Raw genomic sequence first — 21,081 nt, forward strand, 5'->3', positions numbered from 1 at the left:
CCGAGTTTGCTTTCCTGCCACAAGTGATCTGCCAGCTTCAAGAAAGAGGGCAGCCTTTGACGAAGTCAGTGACAATTGTGAATGATGCAGTGCAAAGAATGGACACTGTAACAGGGATGCAGGGTTCATTAGTTAGGGAAAAGTATAAAAATGTGTTTTCGAAAAATTGTGATCTTGATAAACTTAGAAACATTTCAAAAATTCTACAAGGTGACAATTCTATTGCAGTTGAAATGGATCCTACAATGATGCTTAGTTTTAGATTTGCTCCAATAACCTCTGTTCAAGTTGAGAGGCCATTTTCTCATATGAAATATGTGTTATCTGACAGGAGACTCAACATGACCCCAAGTTTCTACAACACCTTAAGAAATAGTATGATGAATTTCATACTTGAAGTATCAACAACACCCATGTCAAATACAGTAGTTTTTTGGTTTCACCTGAGAATTAATATTTTTGGATTATGGTTTTTTTTCCAAACAATCTCTTCGACTGCCTCCGTGGTCTGTTAGTCAGCATGCTGGCTTCCAGATCAGGAGGTCCCGGGTTCGATTCCTGGGCTAGGCTCTTAGTGAATTTTTCTTGAAGAAAAGGAATTCCCTGAGTGTCTGGAAATTTGTATGACTGTGAGTGTGCCGGGTTAATATTTAATTAACCAATCATCAAAAATATAAAAAAAATACATCAAGACTGTCGCTGGGCAGTAACCTGAACACACGTTTCAGCGTCACATTGTTGACAAGTAACTCCATCTGTTAGCACAACCATAAAACATCTAATAGGTGCTATAGAATTACCAACAACGAAAAAAAAAACCTTTACTTGTAATAGAGTGTTTTTAAAATCCGATTTGATGTATACACTGTCCAATCATGAAGAGGTAAAAATGTTTAACTGTATTATTGCTCAAATTTTTAAACAAAATTGAGGACTGTAAGCAAAGCGACAGAAAGCCAAATCAAATAATTGGAGAGTAATGGACGTCCTAATTCGTCGTCACACCAGTTATACTGTTTTCATCACAGAAGGTTAAATTCGCTACAGAGTAAGAAACCCACAATTTGTGTTGAAACATGGATGTGTCATTATCTCATAGCAGATGGGACAAAATATAAATGCAACGACACGATTGCTGCCCATTAAACCTTGTTCATGGACTACATGATGCCAGATGTGTGGAATATGATACACTTGTTAACATTTTCCGATAGGCTACAATTACTATGCCGACGTTATTTTTACTGATTGCTTTTTCTATTAGGAACTCTGGACAGTGTGGTGCATAACGGTATAGCTTTGTACTGTCTGAAATTGAACAAAATAGAACTCCAGTGATAGTTGGACAAGGCATTCAACGTTCATTTTTATCAGACTACCACATTAACATCCTTGTTATAAACCAAAAGATGCGCCAAAATATTGTTAATAGAACTTTAAACTTAGTTTATTATACCGAGAGACCGATATTACCAATAGTAACTTATCAGTAGGGACCGGATTTGTAGATTTTTACCTATTTTTTCCTTGCTTCTGAATTCATAATTTTTTCAATACTTTTCCGAATCATGATCATAGGAGTCGTATATGTAAATTCTGTTGAACCTAAAAAAAACATAAATTCGATCTTAGTATCTAAAATAACCTATGTCATTGTTGATAAGCATTATTTACTGAGTTATATCGCATTTATACTTTTTATGCGTTACATCTCATTTATAGCGCATTTATGCGCGTTTAAGAATGAATAAGGGTGTAATTATTTGTCTTATTGGAACTGTTGTATCGGTGAAGCGTGGTGAGTCAGTGAAGTTGTGATTTTACAATGCAGTGAATAGTTCTATCAGTGATAATTTATAGCGTCAATGAAATGTGTTCTATAGTGTCAGTGAAATGTGTTATATAATGTCAGTGAAATGCGTTCTAAAGTTTCAGTGAAATGCGTCATAGTGCCACTACATTGAGTGAGATGAGGGTAAAGTGAAAGATTATTGTCAGTACCAATGTGAAACTTATGTAGGGCCTATACATATGTAGGTTGTAATGTAAATTTAGATTCACTTATTAATTAGGTTATTTTATATATTATTATTATTATTATTATTATTATTATTAATTGTAATTATTGTGTATAATTGTATTGTGTATTCTTATTGTATTGTGTATATAATTGTATTGTATTGTAATTTTATTGTATATTGTTTATATTGTGTATACCACTGCCACCGGGTGCTTGCACACTTGCAGTGCAAATACATACATACATACATTGATTTTTTTTAGAAAAAATGTCAATACATTTCGTGAGAGAGAGAGAGAGAGAGAGAGAGAGAGTGAGAGGGGCGGGAGGAAGAGAGGAAGAGGGAGTGAGAGAGGGGGTGAAAAAACACTCTCGACCTGGAGGAAGCTGCTTCAATCCCTAAGGCAAAATCTGTACTTGGCAGTGACAACATCTATGGTTCTCTTGCTTTCCTCAAGGCATATTTCAGTGACCTCCAAAATATATTGAGTACCGTACTTGGAATCTTCGTTGCTACAACTGAAAGATACAATTGGTGTCATTGACTCGCTTCTACAGAAACAAATACCAGGACCCGTGGGTGAAGCCGACACATTGAAACTGGAACAATTATTGTAGAGGAATCCAAGGTTTGAAAAAATGAAAAGTGTGTGCTCCGTCCTCCAGGGGGAAAGCTTCAATTGTCAGTTTTCCGTGGGTACCTGCTGCAGAGGTAGCGATGAAATTTGTACCTATGGCGTCATATGCTGTCGTCCTTCAAATGTATTTTGAGAGACAATAGATAAAACATCTCAGTCAAGAATCTTGAAAAGTATGTGGTCATATATTGGAACCTGGAACAGTACCAGCAAATAATGTTGTTTTGTTTGTTTGTTTGTTACTTTTTAAAATAATTCTTGATCAAGTTGAACAAATTTAATTCAAAAGTTGTGTGTGTACTGTACCTTTTCATCTATTGAAAATTGAAATTTCTGTAGTTATCAAGGCAAATTATATTAGATAAAATGTTAATTATTACAATAATTTATCCAAACTACAAATAATGTTAAAGGGGAAAGAACAAACATTTCGAATCTTATAAATTTTGATAAATAGTTTCGTTCTTGGAAAGATCAGTTTCGTGGTCCATGTTGCCTTAATAAATATTTACTTATGCTCGACCATGCCGAAATTTAGTAATTATACACCTGGTAGTAGCCCTTTAGTGCACCTCATTAAAGTACACCTATTCATTATAATTCAGTTGTTCAGCCAATGAGAAATCACTATTGTGCCATTATAAAACCTCAAGTATCGATTATTCTCGGATATGCAATCGAAAGACAACTAGCGAAAATTCACGGAGACTGGAAATTCAATACTGTCGCAGAAGGTTATGTTCTGTTACTATAATAATTAGCGTTAATTGTAAATAATATTCAAACAAATTCAATTTGTCATCTCGTTTTTCAATTCTAAATCAATTTCCAGGTTATATCAAGACTAAACTTCATGTTATTCTCTAGGTTATGTCAAGGTCAATGACATTCGTTCCTCGGAAAAAATCAATACTTTCGCGTCTGCGCACATCTCACAATTCAGGTCAGTTCCGCTCCTCACTTACATAACCATAACATGAATACTTATGAATAATTTCAAGTTAGAGATATGGTCGAGCATAAAAAGTCGTATGAAACTTGCCTATAATGGTAATTAAGACGCTCGTATGAAAATTATAAAACTCGCTTGCGCTCGTTTCATAAACAAACATACTCGCGTATTAATTACTACCATTATAGGCTCGTTGCATGATGTACTATTAATTTTTAAGAATAACTGTTAGGATACATTTTTAACAATCTGTCAGTTTTTGCGACCCCTTTCACAGGTTGGACATAAAACCTAAAAAAATCTATTTTACCTATTCTAAAACCTAAAAGGTATTTTTAAGAAGCTAAAAATCCGATCCCTATTTATTAGTAAACCTGTACTTGAAACAAATATTTTCAACAGTAACCTCACTAAAGGTTTTGATTTATCTAGAGAAAATCAAAACTCGAGTGGGATTTCATTGACTATTACACGATTAGAAGAAAGTATATAAAGATTAGAAGAAATATCAGTTTTTGACCTGTTTAGTACAGAATAAGAAGCTTGTAGTAAAGCCGAGAATTTCAAAGTATTGGACACGTATGAAAATGCAAACGTGTGACATTTTTTCTGTATGTATTTTATTCACGACAACAAATACTCCAGTAGTGAAAATGGACACCGAATTCCTAGAGATCTGCAGAAACTGTTGCTTGCTGGCTTGTCGTAACCATCGGCTTCAAACTCGTCCCCTTCTCCGTATGGGATTCTGTAACAAAAATTTCATATTTTTCAATATTATTTCAGAGATTAATGTAATGTTCTCCAAAGAACATCTCTTTGATATATGGTTCGTGATTCAAACTCTTAAAAATAAATATAAATATTAACACTCTACGTTTGGCATTCACATGTTTGCAGATATTTTATAAACTATACCCTACTTACAAATGGCTTTAATGGAACTCGAAGGTTTATTGCCGCCTCATATAAGCCCTCCATCGGTCCCTATCCTGAGCAATACTAATCCAGTTTCTAATGATACAAGTCATACCAGGCAAACAACTGATTTGATGAAAGAGTAATGGAACGGAGAAAAATTCTCTCCGGCGCCGGGATTTGAACCCGGGTTTTCAGCTCTACGTGCTGATGCTTTATCCACTAAGCTTTGTCATATGCACTTCGGTACATTAAAATAATATATATGATATGCGTAAATCACTTCGTGATTTAAGACGGCGCTCATTCCGTCGGATCCCGGCCAACTAGTCACTCATATCGAGTGCACCTCAGCACAGGTATGGACTTCGGTCCTGCGTTCATAGACATCTATGACGTAGTGCAGAGGGCGGCCACTAGAGGGAACCCAGGAGTTGGAGCTTAATCTGAGACGATTCTAACCGGCGTCGGAGTTGTATCCGGTGTGGCTTAGTGGATAAAGCATCAGCACGTAGAGCTGAAAACCCGGGTTCAAATCCCGGCGCCGGAGAGAATTTTTCTCCGTTCCATTACTCTTTCATCATATGATGACGCAGAATATCTGCATGGAAATATCATATGTACTTCGGTACATTAAAACAACTGATTTGTTTTCTAGTACACAGTAATAGCACAGTGTTTTCATAATACGATCTAATCTCAACTGAACTTTAGTTTCATTAAATGACACGTTTCTGAATAGGATCTCAGAAACACATGGACCGAATTTCTTTTTGGTAGACGTATAGGGCTTATTATCCCCTTTAAAATGATGTGTCTGAAGATAGGGAGTGAAAAGTTAAATTCAAAAGTCGGGTGAGTGGGGTAAAGGGGTGGACTGGATAATTCTGTCAGCAGTGGTTTTGAATTTCCTTCTAGAAAACTAAATCGAAATGTTTTTCTTTAAAATCGTCTCCCCTGCACAACTAAAAGTTTTCAGAGTTGATATTTTTTAAATGAACCCACATTATGTAAACGTACTGAAAATTTGCATGTTGCGTTTCACTAGACATCATAGCCGCGATTTTCACCCCAGGGCCGACGACGATGCTTTAGGCCAGCGGTGACCAAAGCGGTTGTCGTGATTACATCGTGTAATCACAGACGTTCAAACGGGTACGAGGAGTTTCCTGTACATTGCTGTGTGTTTCATTCACGTACTGAAGGCAAGCAGTGGCGGTATCATGTCGCTCTACAAACTCTGTCTCTACAAGCAGTAAGATGTGGTTTCGTAAAGAATGAGAAGGAGAACTTTTTTGTTGTTCTGTTGGACAAAATGTAATATGTTTACTTTGCTCAACGGTTCAATTAGGAATATATTAATTGCCACACTGAATAATGTATTATTATTATTATTATTATTATTATTATTATTCCATGTATTGTGGGTCCCTATCACCACGGCATGGCTCGTCCTCAGGTTGCGGATAGAGGAGACGGCCTCCAGATATGGAGGGTAGCTGCGAATATACTGAATAAGCAGTCGTGGACAGCCGATAGGGGTGGTCCTCCAGCTTGGGGGTTGGGCGAAAGGCTAACAACCCATCACCGTAAAAAACAGCTTGTTACGAATCCCTACAATGAGAAATATTTGGGGCTAAGCGGGATGAAGTTACAGGAGAATGGAGAAAGTTACACAACACAGAACTGCACGCATTGTATTCTTCACCTGACATAATTAGGAACATTAGATCAACACGTTTGAGATGGGCAGGACATGTAGCACGTATGGGCGAATCCAGAAATGCAGATAGAGTGTTAGTTGGGAGACCGGAGGGAAAAAGACCTTTAGGGAGGCCGAGACGTAGATGGGAGGATAATATTAAAATGGATTTGAGGGAGGTGGGATATGATGATGGAGACTGGATTAATCTTGCACAGGATAGGGACCGATGGCGGGCTTATGTGAGTGCGGCGATGAACCTTCGGGTTCCTTAAAAGCCATTTGTAAGTAAGTAAGTATTATTATTATTACTGACCATTAAGTATTTGTTTCTATAATTTTATTATTCTGTACGTGAATGAATATTGATATTTTTAGATCTTCTCCCTAGAAGAATAAAATTATTAGGTTTTATTTGAATTTTAATCTTCTTAAGCTTTAGGAGAGGGTAACTATTTATTAATTATTCATTTAATAATAATATTGTAGAAAAACCGATTCAATATTATGCGCCAACGAACTGTTAAACGCCAGGAAATGACACGTCTTAAATCATAGCCAGGAAGAGAAAGATGAGATAAATAAATGTAAGGAAGTCAGCTAGCTAATGGGGTTTGAAATATCTCGTACTCTACAGCCTCTTAATAGAACAGAATTTCTCAAAAGACTAATGATTAATAGTACATTATGCAACGAGCCTATAACGATAGTAATTAAGAATCGAGTATGGATATTTATGAAACGACCGCAAGCGAGTTTCATAATTTTCATACGAGCTTCTTAATTACCATTATAGGTGAGTTTCATACGACTTTTTATGCTCGACCATATTTCTAACTTCAAATTACCGGTATTCAGATGTATACATTTTATTTGTAACTGACAAGATCGGAAGTGACCTTGTTCTAGGTCGTGAATTGTGAGAAGTGCGCAGACGCGAAAGTATTGATTTTTTCCGAGGAACAATAATGTCATTGACCTTGATGTAATCCCGTTAAACTTGATAATATTATAACCTTGATTATTGAATTCGACATTGAAAAACGAGATGACAAATTGAATTTATTTGAATATTATTTACAATTAACGCTAATTATTATAGTAACAGAACATAACCTTCTGCGACAGTATTGGATTTCCAGCCTCCGTGACTTTTCGCTAATTCCCTTTCGATTGCATATCCGAGAATAATCGATACTTGCGGTTTTATAACGGTACAAAGCTGACTTGTCATTGGCTGAACACATGTAAGCTGAGTTATCATTGGCTGAAGACCTGTACTTGAATGAGTAGGTGTACTTTAATGACATGCATTAAAGGACTGCTACCAGATGTATAATTAGTACATTTCGGCACGGTCGAGCATAAAATATCTTAAATAACTTGTCCATAAGAAGTTTTTAATTTTTAAAACTAGGAATTTATCGACCAAGTATCGAGAGAAGAATTTAGAAAATTCCTGATTATATTCAAGAGGAAGGTTAAAAAAGAAGCAAGAAAAATCGTATATTATTCACTGGCTCTTGATGACAGCGGTGACATTACTGATACAGCAAAGCTTGAGATTTTTATCCGCGGGATTGATCAGGATATTTGTACAGGAACCACCACTGGTTGTAGTTTTCATGCCAAGTACCTTTCCTCCGTCTCCTTACTTCACAGTCTGTCTGTCGCATGTAATCACTGCAGCTCGAGTTTTGGTCACCCCTGCTTTAGGCCGTCTCGACGCATAGTTTGGGAACCCCTGGACCAGCGACAACGCTGTCTGTAGCTGACGTTTTATATTTGTGCGTGTTTGTTATGTGGACATTAGTACAGAAATCTATGAATGTGTAGTAGTTATTTAAATTTGTTTAAAATTTTAAGAAAGTAAACTTACGTGAATATCACATGCAAGAGATCTTCTACAAGGGATCTTCCTGGTTTCAAATGCTTCCTCGTTTCACACAAAGTTCTGAGTAGACAGGCGTGGCCGTCATAACCGTACCTGTTAGTGGAGAAAAGAACCATGTCAACTCGCTGTTTCTATTTAATTCAGATTACCGAAAATTAACAAGTTGTACTTGTAACTATCTCATGTTGAAACTTCTTTGTCCTCCCACATCACACATGGGACTGATTTCTGTTAAGCGTTGCGTTATTTCATGATAAAATGAAAGAGACAGAGGGGGTAAATTTGCAAATTATAGTCGCGTCGCACATTAAACATTAATTGAAACGTTGGCCGAACAAAGGTCTATGTCACTTCTAGCGTATCCAGTTGTTTACATAGTATCGGGAGTTATTGCACCGGAGTTTGTTCTCTGTACGAATACTGGGTACTTGAACTCTGTGTAACAGGTTTCGGTTGGTCTATTACGTAAAATGTACGACTGCAAGACAGAGACAATTTCTGTGGTACCTATTGACCGGTTAAATAAATCTAAAAAAACAAAAGGATCCAGACAAATTAATATAAATAAGTGGGAAGATGTGTCTCGAAAGTCGCTTTCACTGTTGCTACCTCTCGTCACTGGAACTCTCTGCCGCCTGAAGTCAAAGGCTGCCGAACATTGAAATCTTTCAAATCCAAGTTAGAAAATTATCTTATGACGAGTTGCCAAACTAACTTACTATTATGGCAAGTGTTGTATTGCATGTTTCCACGTATTCACATTTTTTATGATCTAGTGATATTTAACTTATTTTATCTTTTTGTTGTCATATTTGCTGATAATGGTATATCTAAAATGTGACAACTTGAGCTATAATTATCCTTACTGTGTGTTCCTGAAAATATTGTATTCATTGTATGTTTTGTACTGCACTATTTTATTATTATTATTATTATTATTATTATTATTATTATTATCATCATCAATAAAATTGTCTTATTTTCTATACTTTGTATGTCTCATTTATTTTGACCTGCTGTTCATATTTTATTATGCTTTTTCCTTTCTTTCTGTATGTTATATATTGTAAATTTATTTCAACTCAACAATAGGATTTTATTCTTCCAACAATAATTCCTTTCTACAATCCACTTTAAACGCTCTCGTCAACAATAGGTTTTTCACTCAACTCAGGATTCGTTATAGCACTCCACTGACGGCAATGACAATTTACTTGGACTATTACGAACAACAATGAACTGTTAATCTTAACTAATATTTACAAAGCACTATTTACAAATCTGAACTATCAGTTCTCAGTTCACAGTTCTTCTATCTCAGTCACACGAGTTCACAGTATCTCGAACCACAGACCTTCAGAGACAGTTCACTGTACTCGAACTCAGGTCCCTCCAACTGCGGTCCACTGCACTCGAACTCAGGCCTTCGGATGCTGACGCAGTTGCGGACGCACACTCGAGTCGAACTCCGGTACACAAGACTGGCTTGCTCTGTTCACTGGCTTACTGACTGAACTAATCATGAATGACGCTCACACTCCTTCGCGTCCGTAATTTATAACCACAGCAACGTAACCGAGAAACTTCGAATTCGCGATTTTTCCACTTCGACGGACTTCTGGAAGAGTCGGGAGGGTCCGTCCCCCCTACTCCGCACGCAGCAGTTGCGCGGGCACTCTCTCCGCCGCGCGCCGTCCCTCAGTGCTACGTGAACCCCGCGCGATCTGCTTTCTCTTGGGACGCTGGTCGTGAGTTCGAATCTCACGTCGCTGTCACAATATTATGTCTGATTTTTACTTACTTGTTGTTTACATTATATTATTATTATTATTATTATTATTATTATTATTATTATTATCTTTATCTTATTCAGTTTTGAGTGTAAATTTGTAGTGTTTTTTGTAACGCAGTTTTACACCTGGTTGAGTGTTAGAGAAGGCCGTATGGCCTTAAATCTGCCAAGTTAAATAAATTTTTATTATTATTATTATTATTATTATTATTATTATTATTATTATTATTATTATCAGATAGTGGTCTTAAGTATGGAACAAGGAAGAAGAAGTCGCAAGTTAGTGCGAAAAATCCCCCAAGAAATGTAAGTTCCTGTCTGTTATTTTTGCAGTATTTGATTACCTGTATTTTAATTTACACTTTACCTAGTGTTAGTTGGTCTATGTTGTGTTTTGCCACTATAATTTATCTTAGAATTTTATCGCGGTATTTCGTGTCAGAACAGATTTGTGGAAATACTTGTAAGGAGATTGCATACTCCATCCTTTTCCCTATTCACATTTTAATTGCTTCTCTTCTCTTCTCTTCTCTTCTCTTCTCTTCTCTTCTCTTCTCTTCTCTTCTCTTCTCTTCTCTTCTCTTCTCTTCTCTTCTCTTCTCTTCTCTTCTCTTCTCTTCTCTTCTCTTCTCTTCTCTTCCCTTCCCTTCCCTTCCCTTCTCCCCTCCCCTCCCCTCCCCTCCCCTCCCTCCCCTCCTTCCCCTCCCCTCCCCACCCCTTCTCTTCTCTTCTCTTCTCTTCTCTTCTCTTCTCTTCTCTTCTCTTCTCTTCTCTTCTCTTCTCTTCTCTTCTCTTCTCTTCTCTTCTCTTCGTCGTAATGTCCATGTTTCTGCCTCATAAAATTCCACATTCCACACAAAGTACTTCACTTAGTTCTTATTCCAGAGGTCCGCAGAAGATGCTCTTTTCTCTGTTAAAAGCTTCCTTTGACATTGCTATCCTCCTTTTTACTTCCTGGCAGCAGCTCATATTACTGCTTATAGTACACCCCAAGTATTTGAAGCTGTCCACTTGTTCTACTGCCTCATTTAGAATTCGCACGTTTATCTTCTGTATTTTTTTCCGATAATCATGGGCTTCGTGTTAACATTTATCTTTATCCCATACTGTTATCTGGACGGAATGTGGAGGTAAACACAGTTGCCACATTGGTCATTTGACACTGAGATTTCAACATATGCACATGGTTTGAAATACAGTACAGAGTAGGTCTGCACTTAATTTCTGTTCTTGTCTTCAGAAAAAGGCAACCTGTAATAATAGTTGTGCCAGTCTAACCAATCGCAACACGAAAATATCTGTCTAGGCCAAGCAAATATGAAGGGTTCAGAGCCATAGTGGGCCAAGCGCCATTTATTAAAAAAAAATAAAGAGAAAGCAAAAGTTAAAGTTAAGTAAATGCCATAGTTTAATGAAGATTGACATATCATTTAGTTTTAATGTATATACTTTATATTACTTGCTATATGTTTTCATTGAATTATGGTAATAACTTCATTTTAACCCTTGTTTTCTACGGTTTTAGTAAATCGCGCTTGGCCCACTATGGTTCTGAACCCTTCATATATAGAACTTAAAATAAAAATTAATAATGCAATTAATATTTAATTCTTCGAAATCAGTTAAACGCTAGGTTATTACATCATGATGTATAAAACTTTTTACATTCACGTATTTTACATACAGGGTGTTTCTAAATTAGACCGACAAACTTTTGGATCGGTTAGATAACTGCGCTGATAGAGTGAACAAACTGGGTGGTATCATTAAACCTCTCTTGTACTGAAACGAAGCGTCCGAGCCCATGGGTTCCTTAACGAAAAGTGTTTGAAAGAAGGTTATCTATCCGATCCAAAACTTTGTCGGTCTATTTTAGAAACACCCTGTATAAATCACGGCACTGCAAAGAGTTACGGTCTTACTAATAAAAACTCTATATACAAATGTTTAACTGTCTTATACAACGGTCAGCGCGTCTGGCTGTGAAACCAGGTGGCCCGGGTTCGAATCCCGGTCGGGGCAAGTTATCTGGTTGAGGTTTTTTCCGGGGTTTTCCCTCAACCCAATACGAGCAAATGCTGGATAACTTTCGGTGTTTGACCCCGGACTCATTTCACCGGCATTATCACCTTCATATCATTCAGACGCTAAATAACCTGAGATGTTGATACAGCGTCGTAAAATAACCCAATAAAAAATATATACTTATACAATGAGTAGCTCGTTTATACGCCGTGTGTAAATTCCTTACTAATAATCACTACATACGTCGTGTATAATAAATAGTATGACTGTTACACAGCTACGTCATAGTTTCGTCATTACTTCGTTACGAAAGGTAATAGAATATCTGAGGTTCTCTATTGGATCCGGTAGAGCGCTCTAGTGTGGCGTGTTTAATATCGATAGTACAACTGGCTCTAATCGATTATCACACTACATTTTGGTCAAAGAGTACAAGCTACAGCAATATTATTCTAATTATTCTGTGGTCTTTGGTTTGTTCTTCTGTGGTTACCAGGCAACCATCATCATAAAATGACAGTCGATATGGAACAGCTGTTAGAGGGGAGGCCATTTTTTCCCTCTATACAACGCTTAAACAAGGGGTTTCGTGTATATAACTACTGCAAAACAATTCCCATTGTATAGTTACAGCCTGTTTATACATCCATCGCTTATTCACTGTTTATTAGTAACGTTTTCTGTCTCAACTCTGCATAAGTCTAGTATAAAAATTATACACAGTTTATTAGTAAGACTGTTAGTGTATTAATAAGGAAATAAATCTTCAATTTGGCCAAATAATGAATGGGACAGTAAATGTGTGGCTCCGTGTGGGTCGTGACTCACGAATCGAGGATCCCCTCAATGCTCTTGTACAGCTCCCTGCGCTCTTTCCTGTGCAGCGCGTACACCTCGCCGTCCCTGCGCGGCCTCCCCCCGAACGCCAGCCTGGAGTTGTTGGGCAGCTTGAAGCCCAGATCCCATGCCATCACGGAATTCCAGCGCGGCAGTGGACTGTTGGTCAGCTCCCACATGATCCCCGTCGACATGGATATCTGCACCTGTTCACATTACATACGTAGCTCGTGGTCAGTTGCTATGCTACGTGGACACACTGGTATGAAAAGTTGACATCTCAGGTACACATTGAAAATACAAAAGTTCACGTTAATTGGAAATATGTGGTATTGAAAAATTTCTGTGACATATAAATTTATACAGATCCTTCATAGATCCTCATTTAGAATTAAACATGATCCTTACCCAAAGTTAAATTATAGAGGCGTGTCCATTGACATTACATTCGTACCAAGAAAGCAATAATTATTTTAAATTTCAATCTTAATTTAAATTCTCGACAACCACGTCACATGAATTTTGAGTTATAATTTAACATTGGAATCATTAATTAAACCATTTGAATTTTAAATAATTATTTAAAATTTCACTCACATATCACAAGAACTAAACAGTATTTGAAATTTAGGCAATTACATAAAATTTCAATCATTCCTTAAAATAACACTTATTTGAAACTTGACTAGGGCTGCCTACCAAAACTAAAACTAAAATATTGACTATTATTTGAATTTTGAGTAAATACTTAAATTCTGAAACATTAGTTCAAATATGAACAATTACTTGAAATTTGTATAACGTAATTAAGATATCAATTGTTACCTACTTAAAATATAAAAAATTAATTTAAATTTCAGTTATTTCTTAAAATTTGTATTATTACTGAAAATGTCAATAACTATTTGAATTTTCAATGATTGTTTAAAATTTCAGCCATTATTGAAAATATAATCAGCTATTTAAATATGAGCATTTACTTAAAGTTGGAATCATTACTTAAAATATCAACAACTATTTGAAAATTCAGTAATTGTTTAAAATTTCAATTATTAGTGAAAATATCAACAACTGTTTGAAATTTTACAAAATGTTTAATATTTTAATCATAACTTCAAATATCTACAACTATTTCATATTAAATTTGAGTAATTATCTAAAATTTAACTCCTTTTTAATGTGAACGGTTATTTGTAATTTTGTGTAGTTAAGTATTTAAAATTTGAATCTTTTAATAACAATATGGATAAAATTATCTGAAATTTGGATAATTACTTAATTTCACTCATCACTTAAAATATGAACAAATGTTTGAAATTTCTATTATCATTTAAAATTTCAACCATTACTTCAAAATATCAACAATTATTTATGGCATGAGTAATCATGTAGAACATCTATCATTACTTAAAATATCTTTGAAATTTGAGTAACTAATTGTTTAAAATTTCAATAATGACATAAAGATCAACATTTATTTCAAACTTAGGAACTTGATTAAAATATTAGTCATTAGTTTAATATGTGAAGAGATATTTGAAACTTGAGTAATTATTTAGAATTTCAATATAGTTACTGATAATATCAACCATTATATGAAATTTAAGTAATCATTCAAAATTTGAACAATAACTTAAAATGTAAATTTATTATTCGAAGATATCAATTATTACTTAAAATATTAACATTGAATTCGAATATCTGTTGTTATTATTCAAAATTTCTGAAACTAAGCGCTATATCAGTCATTTAGTACTTAAAACATCTGAGCGTCTTTTCCACGAAGTTAGGAGGATGTGTTACGATTTATTTGTTTGAAAACCGTAAACGAGTAGTCTGTTCCAATAAGTTAATGAGCTATTGCAAACGGAACAACCTGTAGGTTGTTATTCAATAATGCAACATTTTTATACGTATTAAAATATCGACTATTATTTGAAATTTGAGTAAATGCTTAAATTCTCAAACATTACTTCAGAATAATATAAAGAACTATTTGAAGTTTGAATACGCTAATTATTTAATATATCAATCGTTGCTTAAAATGCTCAACAATTAATTTAAATTTCAGTTATTATTTAAAATTTGAATTATTACTGAAAATATAAAAAAATATATTTCAATTTAAGAAATTACTTCAAGTTTGAATCTTTACTTAAAATATCAACAGTTATTTGAATTTTCAGTTATTGGTCAGTTATTGGCTTATTACTTGGTTGTAGGGAAGGAATTTTTAAATTGTCATGGACATTTCTAAAAAAAATCTTAAAGCTCCTCTCAACTGGTTGTATGAAAATTCCGTTTCAATAATTAAGGACTCTTTGAAGATTCTTCAGCATCATTTATATTTCAACCAACCTACCAATAATTGAATTATTATTACTATTTTGATGCAATGAGCATGAAACGTTACCCCACGTGCTAGGTTTCTGCCCTCAGGGCGAATTACTGCGAATTGACAGACATAACACAGTCCGCTCAATAATTGCTAACAGATTAAGGGAACATGGTGAATACGAAGTATATGAGGAAGTTCAATGTCCTTCTACGGAAGGATCTATACGACGTGCTGACATCATAATAATTGACCGAGATAAAAAAACTGGTCTCATTCTTGACCCCACTGTAAGGTTGAAGATCAACCAAAGCAGGTAGATGAAGAGAAACGCGCTATTTACCTTCCATGCTGTGATGATCTCAGTCATAAATATAATATTCAAGATTGGAATGTCATTGGACTTATGTTTGGTGCGCGAGGAACAATTCCCAAATTTACATTGGAGATCCTCAGAAAATTAAAGGTTCCTGATAAGACTCTTCAGGCAATTGCGTCAACCATTTTAAACTCTTCATTGAACATCATCAATCACCATCTGTATTCATCTTTATAATATTTAATGCATATTATTTATTTTCAATAAATTTTTATCGTTTGATAGCTACCAAATCTTGTCGCAGAAAATTCTTTTTTTAAAATTTCATTATGTATTTTTTAACATTAATTTATATTTTCTTTTTTGTTCATTTGAATTGATTAGGATGCCGATATTTTAAATCCAAGATTTGGACGGCTATCATTTCGATGATATTCTCTCTTCTCTTTTTTTAAGACTCTATAATCACAATGAAAATTATTTAGTACAAATCCATATTATTTAATTCTATGTTATTTGTTTAATTTTTTTTTAATTATTTACTAAGTCGTGACATATTACTTTATAGAATATTAAATTCTAAGCATTAAAAGTCATATCACTACTTTCTGAATTTTGTGTTACTGTAAACGTGTTTGTTAAGGACAAAGTAGCCTAACTACAATATTTAAGTCGTGGGGAGAAACTTAATTTCCGGAAATGGAATACATACTACAGCTGTGCTCCCAGTAGGAAAATTTAAATATCTCCTCTTTCTTGACAGCACTTTTCCTCCTCCCAGATGTTCGAATTCACAGTCACAGAACTGGATGAGTGGTATCATCAGTATGAACACCAGGTACTGTTTCATAATTCTGTTTCCATAACCAAACTGAAAATAAAAGCATTTCAAATAATAGCATCAAATATTTGACATTTTTCAAAGACTAGACAAAATTTAAGGGATTAAATATATTCTTAGGGTTTCTATATAATAATAATAATAATAATAATAATAATAATAATAATAATAATAATAATAATAATAATAATAATAATAATATTTATTTGCACGATCATAATAATGGTACACTTTTGGTTCGCACTCTCGATGAAGCAAAAGCAAATATAATCAGCTATTTAAATTTGAGCATTTACTTAAAGTTGGAATCATTACTTAACATAACAACAATTATTTTAAAATTCAGTAATTGTTTAAAATTTCAGTCATTATTGAAAATATCAACAACTATTTGAAATTTTACAAAATGTTTAATATTTGTTTGAATCAATATTTCAAATATCTACAGCTATTTCATTTAAATTTGAGTAATTATCTAAAATTTCACTCCCTTTTAATGTGAACGATTATTTGTAATTTTGTGTAGTTAATTATTTAAAATTTGAATCTTCACTAAAAATATCGATGAAATTATTTGAAATTTGGATAATTACTTAATTTCAGTCATCACTTGAAATATGAACAAATGTTTGAAATTTCTATTATCATTTAAAATTTCAACCATTACTTCAAAATATCAACAATTATTTGTGACATGAGTAATCATGTAAAACATCTATCGTCACTTAAAATATCAACTGATTCTTTGAAATTTGAGTAATTAATTATTTAAAATTTCAATAATTACATAAATATCAACAATTATTTGAAAATTCAGTAATTGTTTACAATTTCAGCCATTATTGAAAATATCAACAACTATTTGAAATTTTACAAAATGTTCAATATTTTAATCATTATTTCAAATATCTATAACTATTTAATTTAAATTTGAGTAATTATCTAAAATTTCACTCCTTTTTAATGTGAACGATTATTTGTAATTTTGTGTAGTTAATTATTTAAAATTTGAATCTTCACTAAAAATATCGATGAAATTATTTGAAATTAGGATAATTACTTAATTTCAGTCATCGCTTGAAATATGAACAAATGTTTGAAATTTCTATTATCATTTAAAATTTCAACCATTACTTCAAAATATCAACAATTATTTGTGACATGAGTAATCATGTAAAACATCTATCGTCACTTAAAATATCAACTGATTCTTTGAAATTTGAGTAATTAATTGTTTAAAATTTCAATAATTACATAAATATCAACAATTATTTGAAAATTCAGTAATTGTTTACAATTTCAGCCATTGTTGAAAATATCAACAACTATTTGAAATTTTACAAAATGTTCAATATTTTAATCATTATTTCAAATATCTACAACTATTTAATTTAAATTTGAGTAATTATCTAAAATTTCACACCTTATTATGTGAATGATTATTTGTAATTTTGTGTAGTTAATTATTTAAAATTTGAATCTTTACTAAAAATATGGATAAAATTATTTGAAATTTGGATAATTACTTAATTTCAGTCATCACTTAAAATATGAAGAAATGTTTGAAATTTCTATTATCATTTAAAATTTCAACCATTACTTCAAAATATCAACAATTATTTGTGACATGAGTAATCATGTAAAACATCTATCGTCACTTAAAATATCAACTGATTCTTTGAAATTTGAGTAATTAATTGTTTAAAATTTCAATAATTACATAAATATCAACATTTATTTGAAACTTAGGTAATTAATTAAAATATTAGTCATTATTTTAATATATGAACATATATTTGAAACTTGAATAATTATTTAGAATTTCAATATAGTTATTAACTATATCAACCATTATATGAAATTTAAGTAATTATTCAAAATTTGAACAATAAATTAAAGGGAAATATTTACGTCATGTCCTTGGGCATCTTTTGTCCTAGGTAGTACCTTAAAAGGCAATTCGCAAGTAATGAATAGGACTGAATATTGGTATTTTTTGTGTTTTATTCTGTCTTGAATCCTGTCTATGATATACACGGATCATTAATTGTTTCGTAGATATCTTCGGTTTCTTTTTTGCCGACGTTCTCATAGAAACTTTCCGTTGATAATTCTTATTATATTTACTAAACATTCAAAACACTGAGTATTCGTTTTTTAGCTCTCCTGCTAATGTTTATTTTATTTTAAAAGCAAATTAACAAATTCTTTACAATCCTTCGTTTTTCATCCTCCAGTTTACCGCTACTGAATTTTTCCCCCATTTCTGTACCCATTTTAAAATCAAATATATAGAATAATTGATTCCAACAAAAGCATCACACAGAACTTCACTCGTTTTAACACCACTAGTAATCTTTATGAAATTACAGGGTTTAATAGGGCGTATGTGTATGAAACCCTCGACCTTGCCCGTATATGATTTTGTTGGCAACGAAACATGATTCTGCAGCAGTAAAAAAAATGTGTTTTTGTCATAATTATTCAACACTGGGGTAAGATAAAGATTTCCGGTTTGTTTCAAAAATAATCTTTAACATTTGTCAACATATCTTTCTCTTGTCGCTCCACGCAGTCATAAACAAAAACTTTCTGTACGATAAAATACCTTTCAACAGTGACTTGTTTAAGAAAATCGATAAAAATAAAAGCAGTTACTCACATATGGAGACGTCCGCTTGATGTTTTGCCGCCGGAATACAAATAACGCTGGCCGCGTGTGTGTACCTGAAGGCTGTCCTTTCAATTGTGCAATATTTACTTTTCCAAGCTACCAATAGCTAACACCTCAGACAACCATCAGGAAATCACCAACTGGTTTGCTTGTGAAGCGTTACATATTTGTTAATTTTTTTTTCATCTGTTTTCTATTTTTATTTACTTCTGGCCAGGCCAAAGCCCTTTCCTTTCAATTTTATTACTCCAATGTCCTTAGTACCGTGAGGATGAATATCTTATAATGTTTAGTAAGTCTTTTCTTTAGCATGATATGTTACTGAAAATTTCGTTCGGGAAATGAAGAGTGGAAATACGAAAGGTGCTAAGTTTACAAATTGCTAAAATTGATTTACTGCTTTACAAATATAGTATTATGTGAGGCCAATTTCCCTGCAAAGGTGCTAAGTTCAACTCATTAGTAGTTCTTATAGCTACTCAAAGATGGCAGTGGTGTTACGTCTAGTCCCTAGTCCTCGGGATAAAGGAGTTGCCAAGGTTCGTGACACTTTTAATGACATAGAAATGTGGAAATCTGTCGGAGTTCTAAGAAAAGGAAAAAGTTTGAAGTTCTAAGCAAAGTCGATCTTGTTCCTTTGAAATGTGTTCCAGAGAGATTTGATATTGAGAGAATAAAAGATCTTTTTGGCTACAATATCATATTTCAAAGAAGACCACCTCCCGAGACCTCAATCGTCGGTCCAATTCGTCCCAAAGGTGCTCAATGGGATTGAGATCAGGACTCCGTGCAGGCCAGTCCAACCGGTGAACATTATTGTCTGCATACCACTGCATAGTAGCCGCCGAAACATGGGGCCAACTTCCATTGTCCAACTGAGTGCCATGTTTCAAGAGGAATGGCGATGCATTCCAGTGGATATATACACAAACTAGTGGAGAGCATGCCTGACAGGGTGGCTGCTGTTATAGCAACAAGAGGTGGTACCACGAGGTTCTAAAGGGGCAAAAAAACAACGCCCAATTACTTTTTGGTAGATAGAGTATTGTAACGTAATATTTTGTTTCTAATTATGACAATTCAGTTCAGGAATATCTCTTTTTGACATTTGGTAGTATTTTTGTGTTTTCAGATCATATTTATTTATTTATTTATTTAACCTGGTAGAGATAAGGCCATCAGGCCTTCTCTTCCCCCCTACCAGGGTATTACAACTACAATATAAAGAATACAATTATAATTATAATTACAATTAATATTAAATTTACAAATACAATAAAAATCAAAGTACTAAAAGAATTAACAGACTAATAAAAGCTAGACAGTTCATTGTAAAAATTAATAAGAGAGAAATTCTTTTTATGAACTAAGTAAAAATTATAAACCTAATCTACGCAGCAAGAAAATGCTTAATAAGTTTGCTTTTGAACGCTACTAAATTCCGACAGCCTCTGATGTCACTGGGTAGGGTATTCCACAAGCGCGAGAGCGAGATTGTGTATGATGATGAATACGATGATGTCTTATGTGTTGGTATGGCTAGTATGCGGCTATTTTGCGTGCGTGTGAAGAGATTATGATATGATGACAGGTAACTGAAACGGGAGGCAAGGTAGGTAGGTGTAGAAGTCTGAAGGACTTGGAAAAGGAGAACAAGAGAATGAAAATTTCTACGTTCGTTAATCCGTAGCCAGTTTAGAGTTTGGAAGGATGGGGGAATGTGGTCAGCGCGACGGACATCGCAGACGAAGCGAACACAAGAATTATGAACACGTTGTAATCTTTGCGACTGGTTGACATTGAGGTCGGTCAGTAGAGAATCACAATAATCCACTAGTATTTTCTTGAGTGATAGCGGGAGGAATTTTCGAATGCTGTTAAGGAATGTAGTATGGAAAGCACTTTTTTGATAATATGGGTTACTTGATAATTCCAGTTTAAATGCGTGTCAAAGTAAACTTCAAGCTTTTTAACACAGGAAGCAAAAGGGATTATTGTGTCGTTTAACTTGACTGGAAGAGCACATAATATAATATTTTTTTTTTATTTTCTCAAAACTTACATTTTTTAACTTACCATCTTTCGTACTTTCACTCTTCAATTGTAAATGACGAGGGAAGACTTTTGTATCGAA

The 21,081-nt window shown here is 33.8% G+C and overlaps 1 protein-coding gene across 1 annotated transcript; it reads right to left on the reverse strand.

Moving 5' to 3' along the window:
* Positions 1-2,169: 2,169 nt before the first annotated feature.
* On the reverse strand, positions 2,170-19,240 carry LOC138709595 (uncharacterized). The gene is made up of 5 exons (XM_069840485.1): positions 18,936-19,240; positions 16,145-16,303; positions 12,770-12,984; positions 8,110-8,217; positions 2,170-4,358 (listed from the first exon to the last, which is right to left on the reverse strand). Exons 2-5 carry the CDS (start codon positions 16,280-16,282, stop codon positions 4,235-4,237), a joined length of 585 nt encoding a protein of 194 aa, XP_069696586.1. The 5' UTR covers positions 16,283-16,303; positions 18,936-19,240; the 3' UTR covers positions 2,170-4,234.
* Between the last annotated feature and the right edge of the window lie 1,841 nt (positions 19,241-21,081).

The sequence above is a fragment of the Periplaneta americana genome, chromosome 1, assembly GCF_040183065.1.
Source record: "Periplaneta americana isolate PAMFEO1 chromosome 1, P.americana_PAMFEO1_priV1, whole genome shotgun sequence".
NCBI lineage: Eukaryota > Metazoa > Arthropoda > Insecta > Blattodea > Blattidae > Periplaneta > Periplaneta americana.

Bases quoted from the DNA above. Each gene is read 5' to 3' on its own strand.
- LOC138709595 (XM_069840485.1), bottom strand. From the start codon at position 16,282: ATGAAACAGTACCTGGTGTTCATACTGATGATACCACTCATCCAGTTC. The intron at 12,985-16,144 runs GTATGTATTCCA...TAATGTGAACAG, and splicing joins CTACTGGGAGCACAGCTGTA to GTGCAGATATCCATGTCGAC. The intron at 4,359-8,109 runs GTAAGTTTACTT...TTTTTGTTACAG, and splicing joins CTCTTGCATGTGATATTCAC to AATCCCATACGGAGAAGGGG.